Source organism: Acomys minous, assembly GCF_964271855.1.
Source record: "Acomys minous genome assembly, chromosome: 6".
Classification (NCBI taxonomy): domain Eukaryota; kingdom Metazoa; phylum Chordata; class Mammalia; order Rodentia; family Muridae; genus Acomys; species Acomys minous.
Window position 1 is genome coordinate 3,556,693 of NC_140487.1, and position 17,695 is coordinate 3,574,387.

Consider the following 17,695-nt stretch of genomic DNA (forward strand, 5'->3'; position numbering starts at 1 on the left):
TTTCAATGGGCTTAATTAGTTTTGGGTTTTTTGTTTTGTGTGTGTGTTGTTGTTGTTTGTTCATTTGTTTGGTTTTTGCTTTATATATTTTTTTCTTCCTTTTCTCCTTTCTTTTTATGGAGTAACCAGAAGTCATACATATCCCTAGCTGAGGGGTGTAGACAGAGGAGAAAAAGAGGGAGAGGAAGGAAGGAGAGGAAGAAAGGGGAGGGAGGAAGGGGAGGAAGGAAAGGGAGGAATGGGAGTGGTATTTGAGCATAGAATGAATAAAAACACACAGTCCACAGCTAGATGATATTTGTGTGGTATCACACAGAAACTACTTCATTTTAATTATCTGCAAATCACCATTAGTTCATCTTTATCCTTTTCATAATCACAGAATGATTCATAGTACATTTTAAAGTAATAAAGATATTTAGCAGCATACATTAATTCATTTTGGGCTTACCTCGGTGCTGTTGTATGAAGGTCAGTAAGCTTTGCTTCTGTGTTCATGGCAGGTGTGGGACGGGACCAGGACAGTGTTTCCCTCTTGGAGAGTTTCCATGCAGGATCTTACTTTCGAAGGTGACTTGAATCACATTCTGCAGCTACAAAGCCTGGTGATAGACATTCTAGTCTATGATAACCATGTTCAAGTGGCAAAGTCCCTGAAGGTGATGTTGAGTACACAGATGCATGCTATTTTTGTATTTATATTCTTTTTAATTTTGTGATTTTTGTTCATATAATATTTGTAGGTGATATTTGGCTAGAAATTAACTTTGGATTTATTTGTCTTAAAGTTTTAGTTATAAAATGAGTATCTAACTTTGAGTGTGTTTATATATACCTACATTTAAACATTTTTTATTTGAGAATATAATTACACCGTTATCCTCCTCCCCTTTCTTCCTTCCACCCTTTCATATATTGCCCCTCCCTTACTCTTTCAAATTGCATGACCTATTTTGTCTTAATTATGTGTGTGTTTCCTAAATATATAAACACTATGAGCTCCATCCTTATATAAATACTGCTTACATGTGTTTTCAGACCTAGCCATTTGGTATTGTGTTAGTTAGGATTTCTGTTGCCGTGAAGAGACACCATGACCACAACAGCTGCTGTAAAGAAAAGCATGTCATTGCTGCTGGCCACACGTTCAGAGGTTTAGTCCGTTATCATCATGGCAGGAAGCATGGGTTGCACAGGCAGACAGGGCGCCGGGAAAGGAGCCAGGATCAGCAGTCTCTAGATCAGCAGGCAGCAGGAAGAGTGAGCCTCTGGGCCTGGCTTGAGCTTCTGAGACCTCAAAGCCCACCTCCAGTGACATTTCCTCTAGCAAGACCGTGATGGTGCCACTCCCTGTTGGCCTAAATGGGTCATACCTATTCAAACCACCATATTCCCCTGCCTGGCCCCCCGTAGGCTTGTAGCCATACCATAATGCAGAAATGCATTCAGTCCAACCTCAAAAGTTCCCATAGTCTATCATAGTCTTAACCCTGTTCAAAAGTCCAAAAATCTCTTCTGAGACTCTTGGCAATCTCATAACTGTAATCTATAAAATCAAAAGCGAAAAGGAAATCTTATTCTTCAAACATATAATGGCACAGGATATACATTACCATTCCAAAAGAGAGGAAAGGGGGCATAGTGAGGAAATACTAGACCAAAGCAAGGCTGAGTACCAGCTGAGAAAACTCCAAACTCTGCATTTTATGTCTGATGTCAAAGCACTCTTCAGAGCTCCAACTTCTTTAAGCTTTCTTGACTCCAGCACACTTATTTCTCCTGGGCTAGTTCTGCTCTTTGTTAGCTCCCAAATCCTCAGCAGATAGCCCACAGCACCGGCATCTCCCGCATCCTCAGCAGATAGCCCACAGCACCGACATCTCCCACATCCTCAGCAGATAGCCCACAGCACCGGCATCTCCCGCATCCTCAGCAGATAGCCCACAGCACCGGCATCTCCCACATCCTCAGCAGATAGCCCACAGCACCGGCATCTCCCACATCCTCAGCAGATAGCCCACAGCACCGGCATCTCCCGCATCCTCAGCAGATAGCCCACAGCACCGGCATCTCCCGCATCCTCAGCAGATAGCCCACAGCACCGACATCTCCCGCATCCTCAGCAGATAGCCCACAGCACCGGCATCTCCCGCATCCTCAGCAGATAGCCCACAGCACCGGCATCTCCCACATCCTCAGCAGATAGCCCACAGCACCGGCATCTCCCGCATCCTCAGCAGATAGCCCACAGCACCGACATCTCCCGCATCCTCAGCAGATAGCCCACAGCACCGGCATCTCCCGCATCCTCAGCAGATAGCCCACAGCACCGACATCTCCCGCATCCTCAGCAGATAGCCCACAGCACCGGCATCTCCCGCATCCTCAGCAGATAGCCCACAGCACCGACATCTCCCGCATCCTCAGCAGATAGCCCACAGCACCGGCATCTCCCGCATCCTCAGCAGATAGCCCACAGCACCGGCATCTCCCACATCCACAGCAGATAGCCCACAGCACCGGCATCTCCCACATCCTCAGCAGATAGCCCACAGCACCGGCATCTCCCACATCCTCAGCAGATAGCCCACAGCACCGACATCTCCCACATCCTCAGCAGATAGCCCACAGCACCGGCATCTCCCACATCCTCAGCAGATAGCCCACAGCACCGGCATCTCCCACATCCTCAGCAGATAGCCCACAGCACTGGCATCTCCAGCATCTTTGGATCTGCAAAGCAAACAAGGCTTCATTTTCAAAGTTTCCCATGGGTATCCATGCAGGGACTCAGGCTCCATGCAGGATACCCCTGACACATGCCTAGCCTCAGGCTCCATGCAGGACACCCCTGACACATGCCTAGCCTCAGGCTCCATGCAGGACATTCCTGACACATGCCTAGCCTCAGGCTCCATGCAGAGACACCCCCGACACACGCCTAACCTCAGACTCCATGCAAGGACACCCCTGACACACGCCTAGCCTCAGGCTCCATGCAGGACACTCCTGACACATGCCTAGCCTCAGGCTCCATGCAGAGACACCCCTGACACACGCCTAACCTCAGACTCCATGCAAGGACACCCCTGACACATGCCTAGCCTTAGGCTCCATGCAGGACACCTCTGACACACGCCTAGCCTCAGGCTTTCCTTAGCTGTTGAGGGACATTACATAGCCTCATTCTTCTTTCCTTGACTCTAAAGCTGCCGAGCTGTGCTGTTTGCTGGGACTGAACTGTGTCCATCTCCCTGCTCCCCCACGACTCCCCCCATCTCCCCGTGCATTACGTCATCACCTGCTGTCTATTTTGTGGTTCCCTTCACTGCCTAAGCTTGGTTGTCCTGGACCTCGCTCTGTAGACCAAGGTGGCCTTGAACTCAAAGATCCACCAGACTCTGCCATCCAAGCGTGAGAATTGAAGACGTGTACCACTTTGCCTGGCTGTAAGCTTTTCTTTAATTCCTTTTCAAAACTTGGAAGCTTAGCTTTGAGGTCTTGCTCTGAGGTCACCACTCCCTTTATTTCACTTAGCATTAGGCTTTTCTTTAATCTGTGGAGACTTCTGATGCTCCTTTTCCCTCCGGCTGTACATCTTGTGTGTTTTCTTGTTCATTGTGATTATAGATTTGCATTGAGACTGGCCACTAACAGCCACACAGCACAGTCAATGCTAGCTTGTTTGGAAATGTCATTTGTCAAAGCTGTTAGTTCATAACTCCCAATTTAGCCTCAGGTGGACTTTTAGATAAGAGCAAAAAGCATCCACACTCTTCACCAAAATATCCCTCCAAACAGAATCACCAGCAGGCCTGTTACAACAGTGCCCCAGTGTGGTACAAAATCACCAGCAGGCCTGTCACAACAGTGCCCCAGTGTGGTACAAAATCACCAGCAGGCCTGTCACAACAGTGCCCTAGTGTGGTACAAAATCACTAGCAGACCTGTCACAACAGTGCCCCAATGGTGCCAACTTTCAGATGAGATCCAGCTCAGGTTTTCTGAGCCCTATGGCCAAAGTCGTGGTGTCTTAAGCATGATGCCGTCCAAAGTCATGGTGTCTTAAGCATGGTGCCGTCCAAAGTCATGGTGTCTTAAGCATGGTGCCGTCCAAAGTCATGGTGTCTTAAGCGTGATGCCGTCCAAAGTCATGGTGTTTTAAGCATGGTGCCATCCAAAGTCATGGTGTCTTAAGCATGATGCCGTCCAAAGTCATGGTGTCTTAAGCATGATGCTGTCCAAAGTCATGGTGTTTTAAGCATGGTGCTGTCCACCTTTTGGATGTAACAGAAATAGCTGAAGTTTTAGGAGTCTCTTAGACAATTTTGACCAACAACTCTAAAGAGGACTTCTCGTTGTTGGGATTTTTTTATTTATTATGGCTACAAATTTTTGGCTATTGTAAAAAACATTGTGATGTAAGAACTGTTACTTTTAAATCAACAGAGCTATATAAGATATTAGTAACTCTTCAAAAAGAAATTGTAGATTTAATGAGGGATAAGATTAATAATACAGTTTTAACCATCAGAAGGCCATCACTAAAGCAGTGTTCAACGCCACCATAATAATGACAAATTGAGCTGGGTTTGGTGATGCACGCCTTTAATCCCAGAACTCGGGAGGCAGAGGCAGGTGGATCGCTGTGAGTTCGAGGCCAGCCTGGTCTACAAAGTGAGTCCAGGATGGCCAAGGCTACACAGAGAAACCCTGTCTCGAAAAACCAAAAAATAATAATAATAATAATAATAATAATGATAATAATAATAATGATAATGACAAATTGTTTTATTTGAGTGGGTGGCATTTGGACAACATGTATATGTAAAACTACTACTCCTGGTTTTTATCTGTACAGTCCACTTATAAGTAGCTTAGAAGTCTAGAAACAATGCATATGTGTGTCTTTTCATCATATACTACATGCATGATGCAAAATATTATTCTTTTATAAAGTCTTCAAGTTATTATAGGAAACAAAATTTCAGATTCAATAAAGAAAATATCGCATATTTTCTTTAGAATCTCCTTGTATTTTTTTTCTCCCCAAAAGATGTAGAGTTCTTGGTATGTGCTGGAGCAGGCTCTGCGAGTCGGAAGCAGCGTGCTCAGCAGCTTTCTGGCTCCTGCTCATGCGCATTCTGCAGCTCCTGTGGCATAAACCACTACGCCCGGGTGCAGACAGCCAGAAGGAAGTCTGGTCCTGCGTGACTGTATGAATACAGGTCACCGTCTGTCCAGGGAGACTTGAACACTGGCCTCGCAGGGTTGCCTTAGTGAGGTCACAGTAGTTTTCTGGGGTGGACATGGGACTAAGGTTCTTGAAACTTAGTTGCCTTGAAACTCTCTGGGTTGGTTAGATGGACTGTGGACATGTCCATATTATGTCCACATATGACTTTGAGAAAGTATTATACCACGTCTACCACATGCAGTAATTTGCATGCGTTTGTGTGAATTGTAGACCTCGCTTACTGTCTAGGGAAATGTGACAGTTCTTACTAAATTTAAACTCACAAATGATGGAGAATAGTATTTTTTTCATTATTATCTATAGATTATGAAAGTCTCCTATAGCAGATAGCACTATCCTGAATAACAACACCCAGAGTAATGTTTGCCAGGCACTCAAGGTGATTTTGATATTATCTCAAGATAGAAGTACAGGCTTCATTCCACTATATGAGAAACTAAGGCATTTGGAAGTTAAATCAGCAGTGTCTGTTTCCAGGTCTAATGAACACTGAAAGGAAATGATATTAGCTGTACAGCATTGCAACCTATATTTAAGAAGAGAAAACACAGAAATAAAACTACGTATGTTCAGTCCAGCGCTGTTCTCTTTTATTATACAAATGTCCCAGAGCAGAAAACACTTGCACTCTTATATTGTGTTACAAACTGCCGTGTGTGTGTGTGTGTGTGTGTGTGTGTGTGTGTGTGTGTGTGTGTGTGTGTGTTTCTAGGCTCCTGTGCTTGGGGAAAATACTTTTGAAGATAGATTTTGAGTTTTTCTCTGAAGATTCTGTCTATGCTGATTTATTTCCTTTGTGAACAAGAATAACAATAAGTCCGCATTTGAAAGTGCTTTCACAGTACACAGGAGTGGCTCCTCAGTGAGGTGAAGGGTGTACCCTTTTACTTAGCTCCATTATCTGCTTAGACCATTCCATCATTAGAATCTCTTCCCTTTCCCTGCTGTGCTGTCATAACTACACATGTTTCTAGGCCTTCCCTCTTTCTCTTCGCTAAATTTTGAACAGCACGTTGCAAGTTGCAAAGGCTGTCAGGGCAGGGAGGACCAAAGAATTATCTGCTGGATAGGCAGTTGAAGAATGCTGTGGATGAGCTCTTAGCCATGGTATCCTCTGCATTGTCCACTAGAGGGTGACGTGAGCACACATAATTAGGAAAATAGATGGCACGTCATTTCTCCCAAAGACATCACAGCACTAAATCATTCACAGAGCAAAAATCAAGATGCAAAGAATTTTCTCTCTGTGTGATATAGCCTTACGTTATTTACTGCTCCTTGATACCACTTTTATTTATATTCTGACAACTTCTGAAACAGTAGGAATCTTTTAAGACAGTAGGAAATCTTCAGTCATTGGTGCAAATACCTTCTTCACATTTCAAGACAGATGTTCATATGTGCATTTTCATATTGGCATGCATGAGATAGTTTTATAATTTGTGTCTAGCAGCGAGGAAATTTTTTAAAATCATGACTTTATTAGGAAGCACAGTATCAACTCCATAAATAATACACTCTTACCTTGCTGCAGTTCTTAAAACAGCATAAAATATACATACTCAGAATCACATTTTGTCATTTAGTGGCCCAATAATTGCAATTAGCCAGAGGGAAAAATAAAAACACTATATCAATGTATAAAAAACTGTGGAGGACTCTTTTGTAGAGGCAGGCATGGGGACTACTTTCTAACTATTTATTGTTAATGGATATCTACTGACTAGATGTTTGTAACAGAATACACTGCACTTATATGTTTTTCATTATTAATTCTTTAGCTTGTAGCTATTGCATAACTAACAAGACTAAACAATACTTTTTCTTAATAGAGCATCAGGCACATTTCATAATATTTACTCAAGTTTTATAAAAATACAATGCTGCCTCTAGAAGGCATTTCTGGTCATAACAATTTGTCATCTTTACTCTGATCTATTCAGAGATATAAGCTCCCTGCTGCCCTGTACGTTTTGTACACTAGTTCAGTGTAGTGAAGGAGACCCACACTAAGTACCATGCAGCTGCCACCTCACATTTTCTCCTGCAGATTTTACCACAATTAGTGTAGATTCCTCCACAGTAAAGCCACATACAGGATATTCTTAACCTCCGCTGTGCTCAGTGTCTTGCCCTTCTAGTCTCTCTCTCTTGCCAGCACAGAGCTGTTCCCTCCATCTCCTTAGCACGCACATTACACTTGGCCTTGCCCCACAACCTGCTCTTCAGAATGGTCTTGACTTTTTTGTTACATACATGTTTTTGGAATAAGTTGTTAGAAGTCATGAAAGACGTGGAAGTGTCTGGCTGAAATTGCCTTAAATTTAAATTTTAATGTGAACGAAATGATACTTCAGATGCCTTAGCTTTTTATCTCCTAGGAGAGGTCTTACCTCTGCATCAGCCTTCTCTCTAGTCTCTTGAAGAGTATAGACATTTGTACTGTAGACATGCTGTACTAATGTATAATCAAGAAGTAGAAAACATTCCAGGAAGCATACACTCATATTTTCATGTTTATTATTCTAGTGTCTCACTGTGGAACTCTCATGGAAAGTACATGTTTCTATTGTGTTTTACGTTTGTTCCATGAACCTCTGTATTCCCTTTTCCACCTCTGATGTAGAGCAGGTAAAGGCAGTTAGAGCACAGACTGTTTATCTCTTCCTGCCTCCTCAGAGCATGCACGCGGACCGTGGGAGTGAAGGAGCAGTGCTGCCAGTGTAGCTGCTTCTTCCTTACTGTCTACTGTTCCTGCTCCACCAGAGCTAAAGATTAACAAGGAGGGGTAGTCTTTGTGGAGCCTTGTTTGCTTGGTTTCCCTTCCTCCATGCCTCCCTCCCTCCCCTCCCCATTTCTATGCCCTACTGACCTCTTCTTTTCCTTTGATGCTTCTTTTCACATATATAATGTTACCATTATTATACTGAATTTATAGGGAAAAGGAAAAAAGTGGCTTCTCACTCATCTTAACTGACACTCAAGAATACTGTTTTTATGCAAGTGAATTAATGTCCTTGTTTGCATCCCATTTTGCTGATAAGTTTATACAAAAATGCATATTTTGTACTTGTACCTGTGGGTAGATGTCAGTGTCTTTATATTTTATTTTTTTAAATGGGGTTGCCTGGGTTTGAACGTGTGAGCACAAAGTATCTTCCCTATAGCTGACACTAGAGGCTCAGGCAGCAGCACAAGCTCTGGATGCCAGTGTCTCTGAACACACTACTATGTTTCCTCATGTGAGATCTTCAATTAAGAAAATCTTAAATTCTTTAGGTAAAGATGTTTTGGCCAAATTTAGAAAATAGCTGACACTGACTATAAAGTAGTTAGTTCAGAATTCTGTTTTAATCTTAGATTTGAGATCTCTGAATGTTTTTCACAAGATTGTGATAAAAGTACTAATGTTGCATTGGAATTTTATTCTCCATCAAATGTGTAGGAAAAGGAAAAGCATGTGGTGACACAAATGTATAACAACAATCAGAGTGTAAGGAAGGAGCATTTCTGTGCTAGCAATGAAGTTAACCTGTTGGGTAAATAAAGCTATGATGTTATTTTATTTTGATTAAACGACATTAGTAGTTTTTTCTAATGTGTCATAGTGATGAGATTTTTACGCCACATTTTAATACCATTTTAGTTCAGTTCAAACAAGTTCTTTTCAAAATATCAAATAGAATTTCATTTAGATCTTAAATTACTTCACTGTATTTTATTGATGGACTTATGAAATGGGCCTGCTTATGTTGTGTGCTGTGCACATGGGTGTGTGCACAAGCATGCTCCTGTGCCGGTTTCAGACCTGACGTGGAGTCTGTGCGGCTGACGTTGGGCACGGTGCTGTCCTGCTTCCAGCGCCTTCTTGGTTCGCACAGGGTCCCCTGTTGTTGTGTTCTTGGTTATTGCCTCCTGTTGATTATGAAATTTTCAAATGTCAGAAATTGTTTTAATTCTTTTTTATAAAATGCTATTCTTAAATAATCTTCTCCTAGATTGGAAGCTTTCTTAGAATCTATAGCCTCCATACCAAACTTCAGTCTGTTAATTCAGAAACCAGCAGTTCCCTGTTAAGGCTGGAGTTTCATCTCCATGGAGGGACCAGTTATGGTCGGGGCATCAGGGTTTTGCCAGAAACAAGCTCATGCGTGGATCAGCTGAAAAAGTGAGTATTTTTTATCTCTGCTTGGAAAATATAAATGAGATATTTATTAGTTTATTTTGTAAGGTAGCATTGTTCCTGAGGCTATGTGAGGCCTTAGTCTTGCTCCTGTTTCTCCTCTCTGCCTTGCTGAAAATCAGACTCAGACTCTTCACTGCAGGCAGATGGTACCAATGCACTATATTTCTACCTCTACCTCCTGTTTTTCTGAAACTAAGCAAGCCAAATGAAGCAAGTGATTTTACGTGCAAGTAGTGAGTCACTAACCACCATTAGAGCCGAGTCTGGCCCAGCGGTTAGAGCTCCTTCTCATCCTGTCATGTGCTTTCCCATTTGCTGCATTAATCAGCTGTAGCAACAGACAGTGGCAAGTCGGGTCCAGCCAGTTTACCAACTGAGAACTACATACCACGACTGCAAGAACTTACTTAATAATATTGTGTGTGTGTTGGGGGGGGGGAGATCCTTTTAGGGTTCTTAAATACATCACAAGGGTTGGCAGTATGTCACGTTTTAAAAACATTTTAAAGGGTATTTTAAAAGTTTTTAGAAAATAGCATGTTGTAAATTTGGTCTGTTTTTTCCTTGGTGAACAGAAACCTATATTTTATAGGAAGAAATCCATATATCTTTAAAGAGAAAGTACACTACTTTATATACACCGAAATAAAATTACTGTCATCCAAGTTTTAATTTTCTTTAGTTGCCGTCGACATTTGGTTTCTATTTACTAGTTCCATGTTATTTTAATGCACAGTATGTCAGAACATTATTTCACTTTTGTAATAATTTTAATTAAAAGTTTTTATATATTTGGTCATTATTTTCTCTTCCTTAATTACTCCTATATCCTCCCCCATATTTCTACCCACCTTTTTTTTAATAAAAAAAAAAAAAAGAAAAACAAACCAAATAGATAAACTAAACAGAAAGTCAGCCAGACATGTAGAAAATAAGAAAAGTATTAAAATAACAGTGTGCAAAGCAGAGTCCTACTTATAAGCATAGGACCTGCCCTGGAGTGGTTGATATACCAAGTGACACTACGTTGGTGAAAACTGTCTTCCTCTTTTCCAGCAGATATTAGTTGCAAATAACATCTTGGTCAGGGGTGGGCCTTTGTGTCCACTTCTCCTTCTCAGTGCTGAGGTTTTGTCTGGTTTGAACCTGTGTAGGTCATATGTATGTTAGGATGGTCTCTGAGTTCATGTGTACATCAGTCCTTTTGTGTCTGGAAGATGCTGTATCTTGAATCATTATCACCCTTGGCTTTCACAGTCTTTCTGCCTTCTGTCCCTGAGCCTTGAGGGCAACAGTTTGATAAAGACAGCCCCCTCAGGGGTGAGTGCTCCAGAAACGTCCAGCTCTTTGCCTATTGCTCAGTTGTATCACTTTGTTAACCACCATCTACTGCTTCCCTGGTAAGGATGACTAATGCTCAGCTTAAGTCCAGTTTATAAAAGTGGTATGTTACCTGTGTAACATTTGTACCACTATTGCACAGTACATATTATAGGAGGGTAGGTTTTGCAGTTTATAGCTGAGTGAAACTGATTTTAATTCTGAGCCTGATTATCTTTTTCCAACTTCTCTTTTGAGGTATTAGTTATTCTTATTTGTCTAGAAGTTTCAAGCATGTCTTTACATTATATGATATTCCTACAGTTTTTAGATGTAGGCAGTTAGTACTATGAGCTTGCCTCTTAGAGCTGTCTTTAATTATTGTGTTCTATAATTTTAAATATGTTGTTTTCACTTTCATTCAACCATAAAAAATTTTTAATTTCTTCCTTATCTATTTCAACCTTGACCCAATTTTCATTTCACAAAGAGTGAGTTGTTCCGTTTTAATGAGTTTGTGTGTGTTTTCCCATTTCTGTTGTCACTATGTACAGCCTCCATAGTGGTCCTATAAAGGGCAGGCTATGATTTCAATTTTTTTTTAAGTGGCTGTTGAGACTTGTTTTGTATCCAAGGATATAATCAAATTTGCAGAAAGTTCTATGGGCTACTGAGAACAAAGTGTATTCTTTACTATTTGGGTAAAGTGTTCTTACATACCTGCTGGATGCAGTTGATTTATATTGTTATATAGCATACCTCTGGTAAGCTTTTGCTGGATGATCTGTGCACTGTCAAGAGTGAGATGTAGAAGTCATCCACTATTGCTGTGACGTTAGCTGCCCTTTGTATTTGGTACATAAATATTTAGTATTGTAATATCCTCTTGGTGGATTTTTTTTTATTAATGAGTATATAGTGTACTTCTCTATCTATTTATTAGCGTTGGCTTGAAGTCTTTTTTCAAGTATTAAAATAACTGCACCTGCTCTTTTCTTGGGTCCATTAGCTTGGAATATCTTTTTCTGCTTGTTTACCCTCAGATGATGTCTATTGTTGGTGGTGTGGGGCGTTTCTTGGATGTAGCAGAAAGATAGGTCCTGTTTTCTAATCCAGTCTGTTAGTCTGTGTTTTTTATTGAAGAATTAAGACTATTAATATTGAGAGCTTTTAAGGAGCAGTGTTTATTACTCCCTGCTGTATTTGTTGTCATGATATGGTGTACTGCCTCCCCCACCTCCCCTGCTGGCCTTTTTTGGACTAACCATTCTGGGATTATTTGTTTCTTGTTTACTCTTGGGAGTAGTTAACCATCTCTTTAGACTGAAGTTTTCTTCGTAGTGCCTTCTGTAGATTTGGATTGGTACATAGAAATTTTTTTATTGTGAAATACCTTCTTCATCAATTATAAGTAAAATCTTGCTGGGCTTAGTAGTCTGGGCTGGTAACTTTAATCTCACAGAATTTGTAGAACATTATTCCCGCCCCTTTAGGCTTTCAGTCTCCACTGAGAAGTAGAGTGTTTGAATGCACCCGCCTTTTTATGTGACTTGGTCTGTTCTCTTTAATTTAGTGTTTTGGTTATTATACATCATGGAGTGTTTCTTTTCTGGTTTAGTCTGTTTGGTGTTCTACGTGCTTCTTGTGCCTTGATAAACATCTTTCTTTAGACTGGGGTAATTTTCTTCTATGATTTTATTAAAAATATTTTCTGTATCTTTGACCTGGGGATTTTCTTTATAATCATAGATTATTATTCATAGATTTGTTCTTTTATAGTGTCCCAAATTTCCTTTTTTTTTTTACTGGATTATTTTATATTTACATTTTTCTTTTGACTAAGCTATCCATTTCTTTTATATTGACTTCAAAATCTGAAATTCTCTCTTCCATTTTTTTTTTTAACTCCATTGCTGAGGCTTACCATGCGTGCTTCTTTTGTTTGTTTGTTTATTTTGGTTTTTTAAATTTATGTCTTTAGTGTTTCTTTTTCAGTTTTATTTCCGTTTGGGTTCTTTTCATTATTTTTATTTCTTTGCTAAATTCTATTCCCGTGTCTTGAATTGTTATCAGCATTTCATTCAACTGCTTGTATTTTCATGGTGGTCATTTAAGGATTTATTCATATTCCCTTTCAGGTCTTTGAATTTATATTTCCTATTTTTAAGTCCTTGTTTTGTGCTTTGGATGAGTTGCTTTTCTTAGGGCCTGTTATAATAGGCCTGCTGGCTTCTGAAGGGGTCCATGGGAGAAAGTCTGTTTATCTGGTCAATGCAGAGTCACAAAGGAGTGGACATGGACTAGAAAGAAAGGCTGAGAGAAGCGACTGGGAAGAATTAGGGAGACCTTGGATCTGCACAAAGATGTTGAGTCCCCAGGGGATTGTTGTGAGTTGGGAGGAGGGGGTCAGACAAGTAGGCTGCAACTGGACTAGGGTGAGGGTGGCCGAATGGAGCACAGAAAGGAGAGCGCAGGCTTCCTGTCTGAGGTCCATGGTAGTGTGGCAGGCATTGGTCCCTGGAAGGAAGAAGCCCTGCACGGCCATGGAGTCACAGAATACTGGAGATGGATGGCCTTCAAGAGGAGTCTGAAGGAGGCTCTCAGGTCAAACTAGGGAGGCCCTGTGTCTACAGCCACAGCTGAGTCCCACAAGAGTTAGATTCTTTTTCCAACCTTGAGTGACATCATTGTATTTGATAATGTTAACCATTATGTTCCTAGATTTGTTTGTTTTTGTAGTATTTCGCTGACTAACTGTTCTTTTCATATCTTTCTGACCTCCTTTGCTGTTCGTTTTGAGGGCTTTGGAGCTCTCACTGATAAAAGCTATAGACCATTGACTTGAATCATGCCAAATTGTATAATTTAATCAATTCCTAGATTTTGTGGGTATGGCTAAAACGTATTCTTGATATTCTTATACAATTTTCTCTCATATTCCTTAATTTCAGAGATTTAGAATGTGCAAATTTGGCAGTGAATCAGCCCACAAATGGTATCTGTCAGTCAGAAAATGAGGACAACTTTGCACTTTCAAGTAAGGACAATTTATAACACTGACATTTTTTCTTCATAATTTTAGGAGCACACTTACATTTTCAATGTTTTTCCCTGTCTCTTTTTTCAAATTATCTACCTATATGGTGTGTATGTTCATTAAAGGATAACTGTAAACAGTTATCTTGACCTATGGACTACTAAGCTTGGTTCACCCTAAATATATAATCACAGTTTCAAATTAAAGTAATAGTGTTTACTTGATTTATGTATTTGTATGTATTTTGCATTTATTTAAAAAAACTCTATGAATTTCTATTTTCCTTGGCAGTTTCTAAAAGGAACTAAAGATGTTGATGCTCCTTTATCTTAACCAGCCCAAGTTGTTCTTGTTTATACATGTATTAGATGTTTAATGCATAAACATGAGTCACCCAAGTTTCTCCAAGATATTCTTATTATTGATCTTAATGGGATTGCTTTTGTATACACTATGTTTTGAGATTGATCTGTGCTGGAACATATGTCGGTAGCTCTTTTTTTTTTAAGAAAATTTTTTATTTTTATTTTTTTACATATACATTTATGTTATTACACACATATATAATAAACTACATACAGCAAGAAGAAACCAGAAACAATTGGCAATTATGTAAATCTTACATTCATAGTGTTTTGCCTATTTGTATTTGGCAACTTTGAAGAAAACATCTTTCCTATCTTGGTAAGTCTAAAATTCTGTATAAATCAGTATCTATTATATGGCATCTCCATCAACTTAAATCATCTATCTCAACCTAAAAACATCTTAAACCCTAAATATCTAAGCTTAATTGTAATACTAAGTTATTTGGTCTTCAATCCCATCAGAGATTTGAGAAGGAATAAAATTAATACAGTAAACAGGAAGCGCAGGTTAGTAGCTTCCAAAGTGGAGGAAAAAAAAATGACATAGACAGTTTGCTGCCTGAACAGTCACCCAAAATTCTCTATACCGTTGAAGCATCATCTTCAGCCTTCTGGCCCAATATATCTGACCGACATATTTGTGAGGCAGGAACTGTTGAGGATTTGCTTACCCTGTCTTGGCAGAGTTTGGCTGTCAACTCTGGCTGCATCCAAGCTTGCCCATTTTTAGGCAGAATTCTGTCTGAGGAAGAAATGAGGACACTTTGCCCAGTGGCTGGTTTGTCACATTTTAAGCTATTTCCATAAGGAGGTTCTTTCATGCTCATCATCATCTTTGAGGTAGGCTCGGTGTTGCCAGGAGTTAACCTAGCTCATTGTCAGTGAATCTTTAAAATATTAAAAACATCTTTAAATGCTATATTCTGTAGGACTCTGAGGTTTTTTGAAGACCTTTATGTAAATATTTTACTTTATCTATCTATAGAATTGTATCTATCTGTTATGCCTAGGATGTATATTCTTGTGATAAAAGTAGACTAGTAATTGACATGACCATGATTTGATCAACTAACAGTTAGCTTATATTACTTAATTATCCTAAACAGCCTACAATAACACTTCCAAAGTATTGGAGGTAAACCTTGTATTCTACTCTGAGTTTTATTGTACAGTACAACTCAAAGTAGAATGCAAAAGTACAAATATATATAATGTGTGTAAAGAATAACCTTAAATTTTGAGTTCTATACCAATGCATCACAATTAAATTTGTTTTGCATCAATATACATAAATTCTATACAAATGAATTAAACATAACCTTGTGGGTGACAATTAAGGCCTTAAGTTGAGGAATAGATTCAATAATCTACTTTTTGTCCTATCATCCCTATATATTTCTATATTCCCCCTTCTTTCTTTCAACCCCTATCTCCAAACCTAAGAAAGAAAGATAAAGGAAAAGAGAGACATCCCTTAATCCAACCTCGTTTTCTCTCTGAATAAGAACAGTAATAGCTTATAACCAACTCCCAATGAAAACAAACATCTATAGCCTAATAAATCGACCAAGAACCTACCCAGCCCCCCCCCCTTAAGAGAAATGGGGGGTCGTTCTCTTAAGTTTTTTTTGTGCTGATTTGAGACGAATAATACCTTTGTAGGGGCCCTAATAAAATTGGGGATATGGTTAAACAAGCTAGGAATAGCTTTTGTGGTCTAGTTTCTAAGTGTTGAGAAACTATAGGCTTAATAGAAGTCCTGTGTGTGACAGTATAAAATGCTGGACGAATTGGAATAGGAAGCTTTCTTTGAAGCTGTCCTGGGAGCTGTCCTGTTCTGATGAGGAACAGCGACTGAAGCACTTGGGGCTGGAACATGAAGGATGCAGGATGTCAGTGTCCAGCAAGCTGAGAGGAATGAATTCTGTCAGGCTGATCCAGCATCAGTGTCCGGTTCTTTTGTTCTGAAAACATAATTTCTTACAAACATGATACAGTCCTAAAATTATAACTGTATGAGGTGTGTGGGATGTACAGAACAATTAGGGCTAATTCTCTGTTCTTTGTATCATTTCTTAATGCGAGAGATGTGGTGACAAGGGTACTTGGAGTAAGAAGCATTGCTTGTCTCCTTTTCGTGTTTAGATGGATTCAGTATCCACAAAAGTATCAAGTGGCCATAATTATTACTTTAAATGCATCAATTATTAGTATATTTTTAAGTGTGAATCCTCTCTTATTAATAATTCTTAGTGGTTACAAAGCCATTTCTTAGAAAAAAAAATACTGTGCACTCTGTAAGTGACCTTCCTGTGTCAACAGTCAAATGTGCATTGGCTTTTAAGCCTTCCTTGCTTTCCTGGTTTGTCACTTTTTCTATCAATACAAAAGTTTCTTGATTGCTGTACCTTGAAGTTATATAGTATAAATCCACAAATGTTCTCCCCTTTTGAGATCATGTTCTGGATTCTAAATTCTTTAAGAAAAGGAAGACATTCTCAAATTTTGTCACTATGCCTCTTACTTTTGTTAGGAGTACCTAAATTTGAGGGAAACCGATGTGAACATTTATTTAGGCTTTCCTTGCTTTCTTTGGATACTGTTCTTTATTTTCAGTTTTACATTAGGTTTTTAATGGACATTTTAAAGAACTATGTAATTGTGTGATTTCTTTTTCTTTTCCTGTAGGCTCCGGATCAGGTTCAGTATCACTGTATGAGGTAGAACGATGTCAACAAGTCTCTGCTACAAGTAAGACCACTCACAGTGCTGTAGCCAGCGTACAGACGACTGTCTTCACACTGCCCACTCACAGGACAGTCCCAGCATACAGATGACTGTCTTCACACTGCCCGCTCACAGTGCTGTAGCCAGCATACAGATGACTGTCTTCACACTGCCCGCTCACAGGACAGTCCCAGCATACAGATGACTGTCTTCACACTGCCCGCTCACAGGACAGTCCCAGCATACAGATGACTGTCTTCACACTGCCTGCTCACAGGACAGTCCCAGCATACAGATGACTGTCTTCACACTGCCTGCTCACAGTGCTGTAGCCAGCATACAGATGACTGTCTTCACACTGCCTGCTCACAGTGCTGTAGCCAGCATACAGATGACTGTCTTCACACTGCCCGCTCACAGGACAGTCCCAGCATACAGATGACTGTCTTCACACTGCCTGCTCACAGTGCTGTAGCCAGCATACAGATGACTGTCTTCACACTGCCTGCTCACAGTGCTGTAGCCAGCATACAGATGACTGTCTTCACACTGCCCACTCACAGGACAGTCCCAGCATACAGATGACTGTCTTCACACTGCCTGCTCACAGTGCTGTAGCCAGCATACAGATGACTGTCTTCACACTGCCCGCTCACAGGACAGTCCCAGCATACAGATGACTGTCTTCACACTGCCCGCTCACAGGACAGTCCCAGCATACAGACGACTGTCTTCACACTGCCCACTCACAGGACAGTCCCAGCATACAGACGACTGTCTTCACACTGCCCGCTCACAGG

The 17,695-nt window shown here is 40.4% G+C and overlaps 1 protein-coding gene across 9 annotated transcripts in view; it reads left to right on the forward strand.

The window, feature by feature from the left end:
- The window catches only part of POT1 (protection of telomeres 1), a 72,939-nt gene that overhangs the window by 38,931 nt on the left and 16,313 nt on the right, over positions 1-17,695 (forward strand). For all 9 annotated transcript variants that reach the window (XM_084784766.1, XM_084784764.1, XM_084784771.1 and 6 more), the window contains 4 exons: positions 504-659; positions 9,256-9,425; positions 13,715-13,800; positions 16,857-16,919. In XM_084784766.1, coding sequence (XP_084640892.1) covers positions 504-659; positions 9,256-9,425; positions 13,715-13,800; positions 16,857-16,919 — 475 coding nt within the window. The remainder of the gene's footprint in view (positions 1-503; positions 660-9,255; positions 9,426-13,714; positions 13,801-16,856; positions 16,920-17,695) is intronic.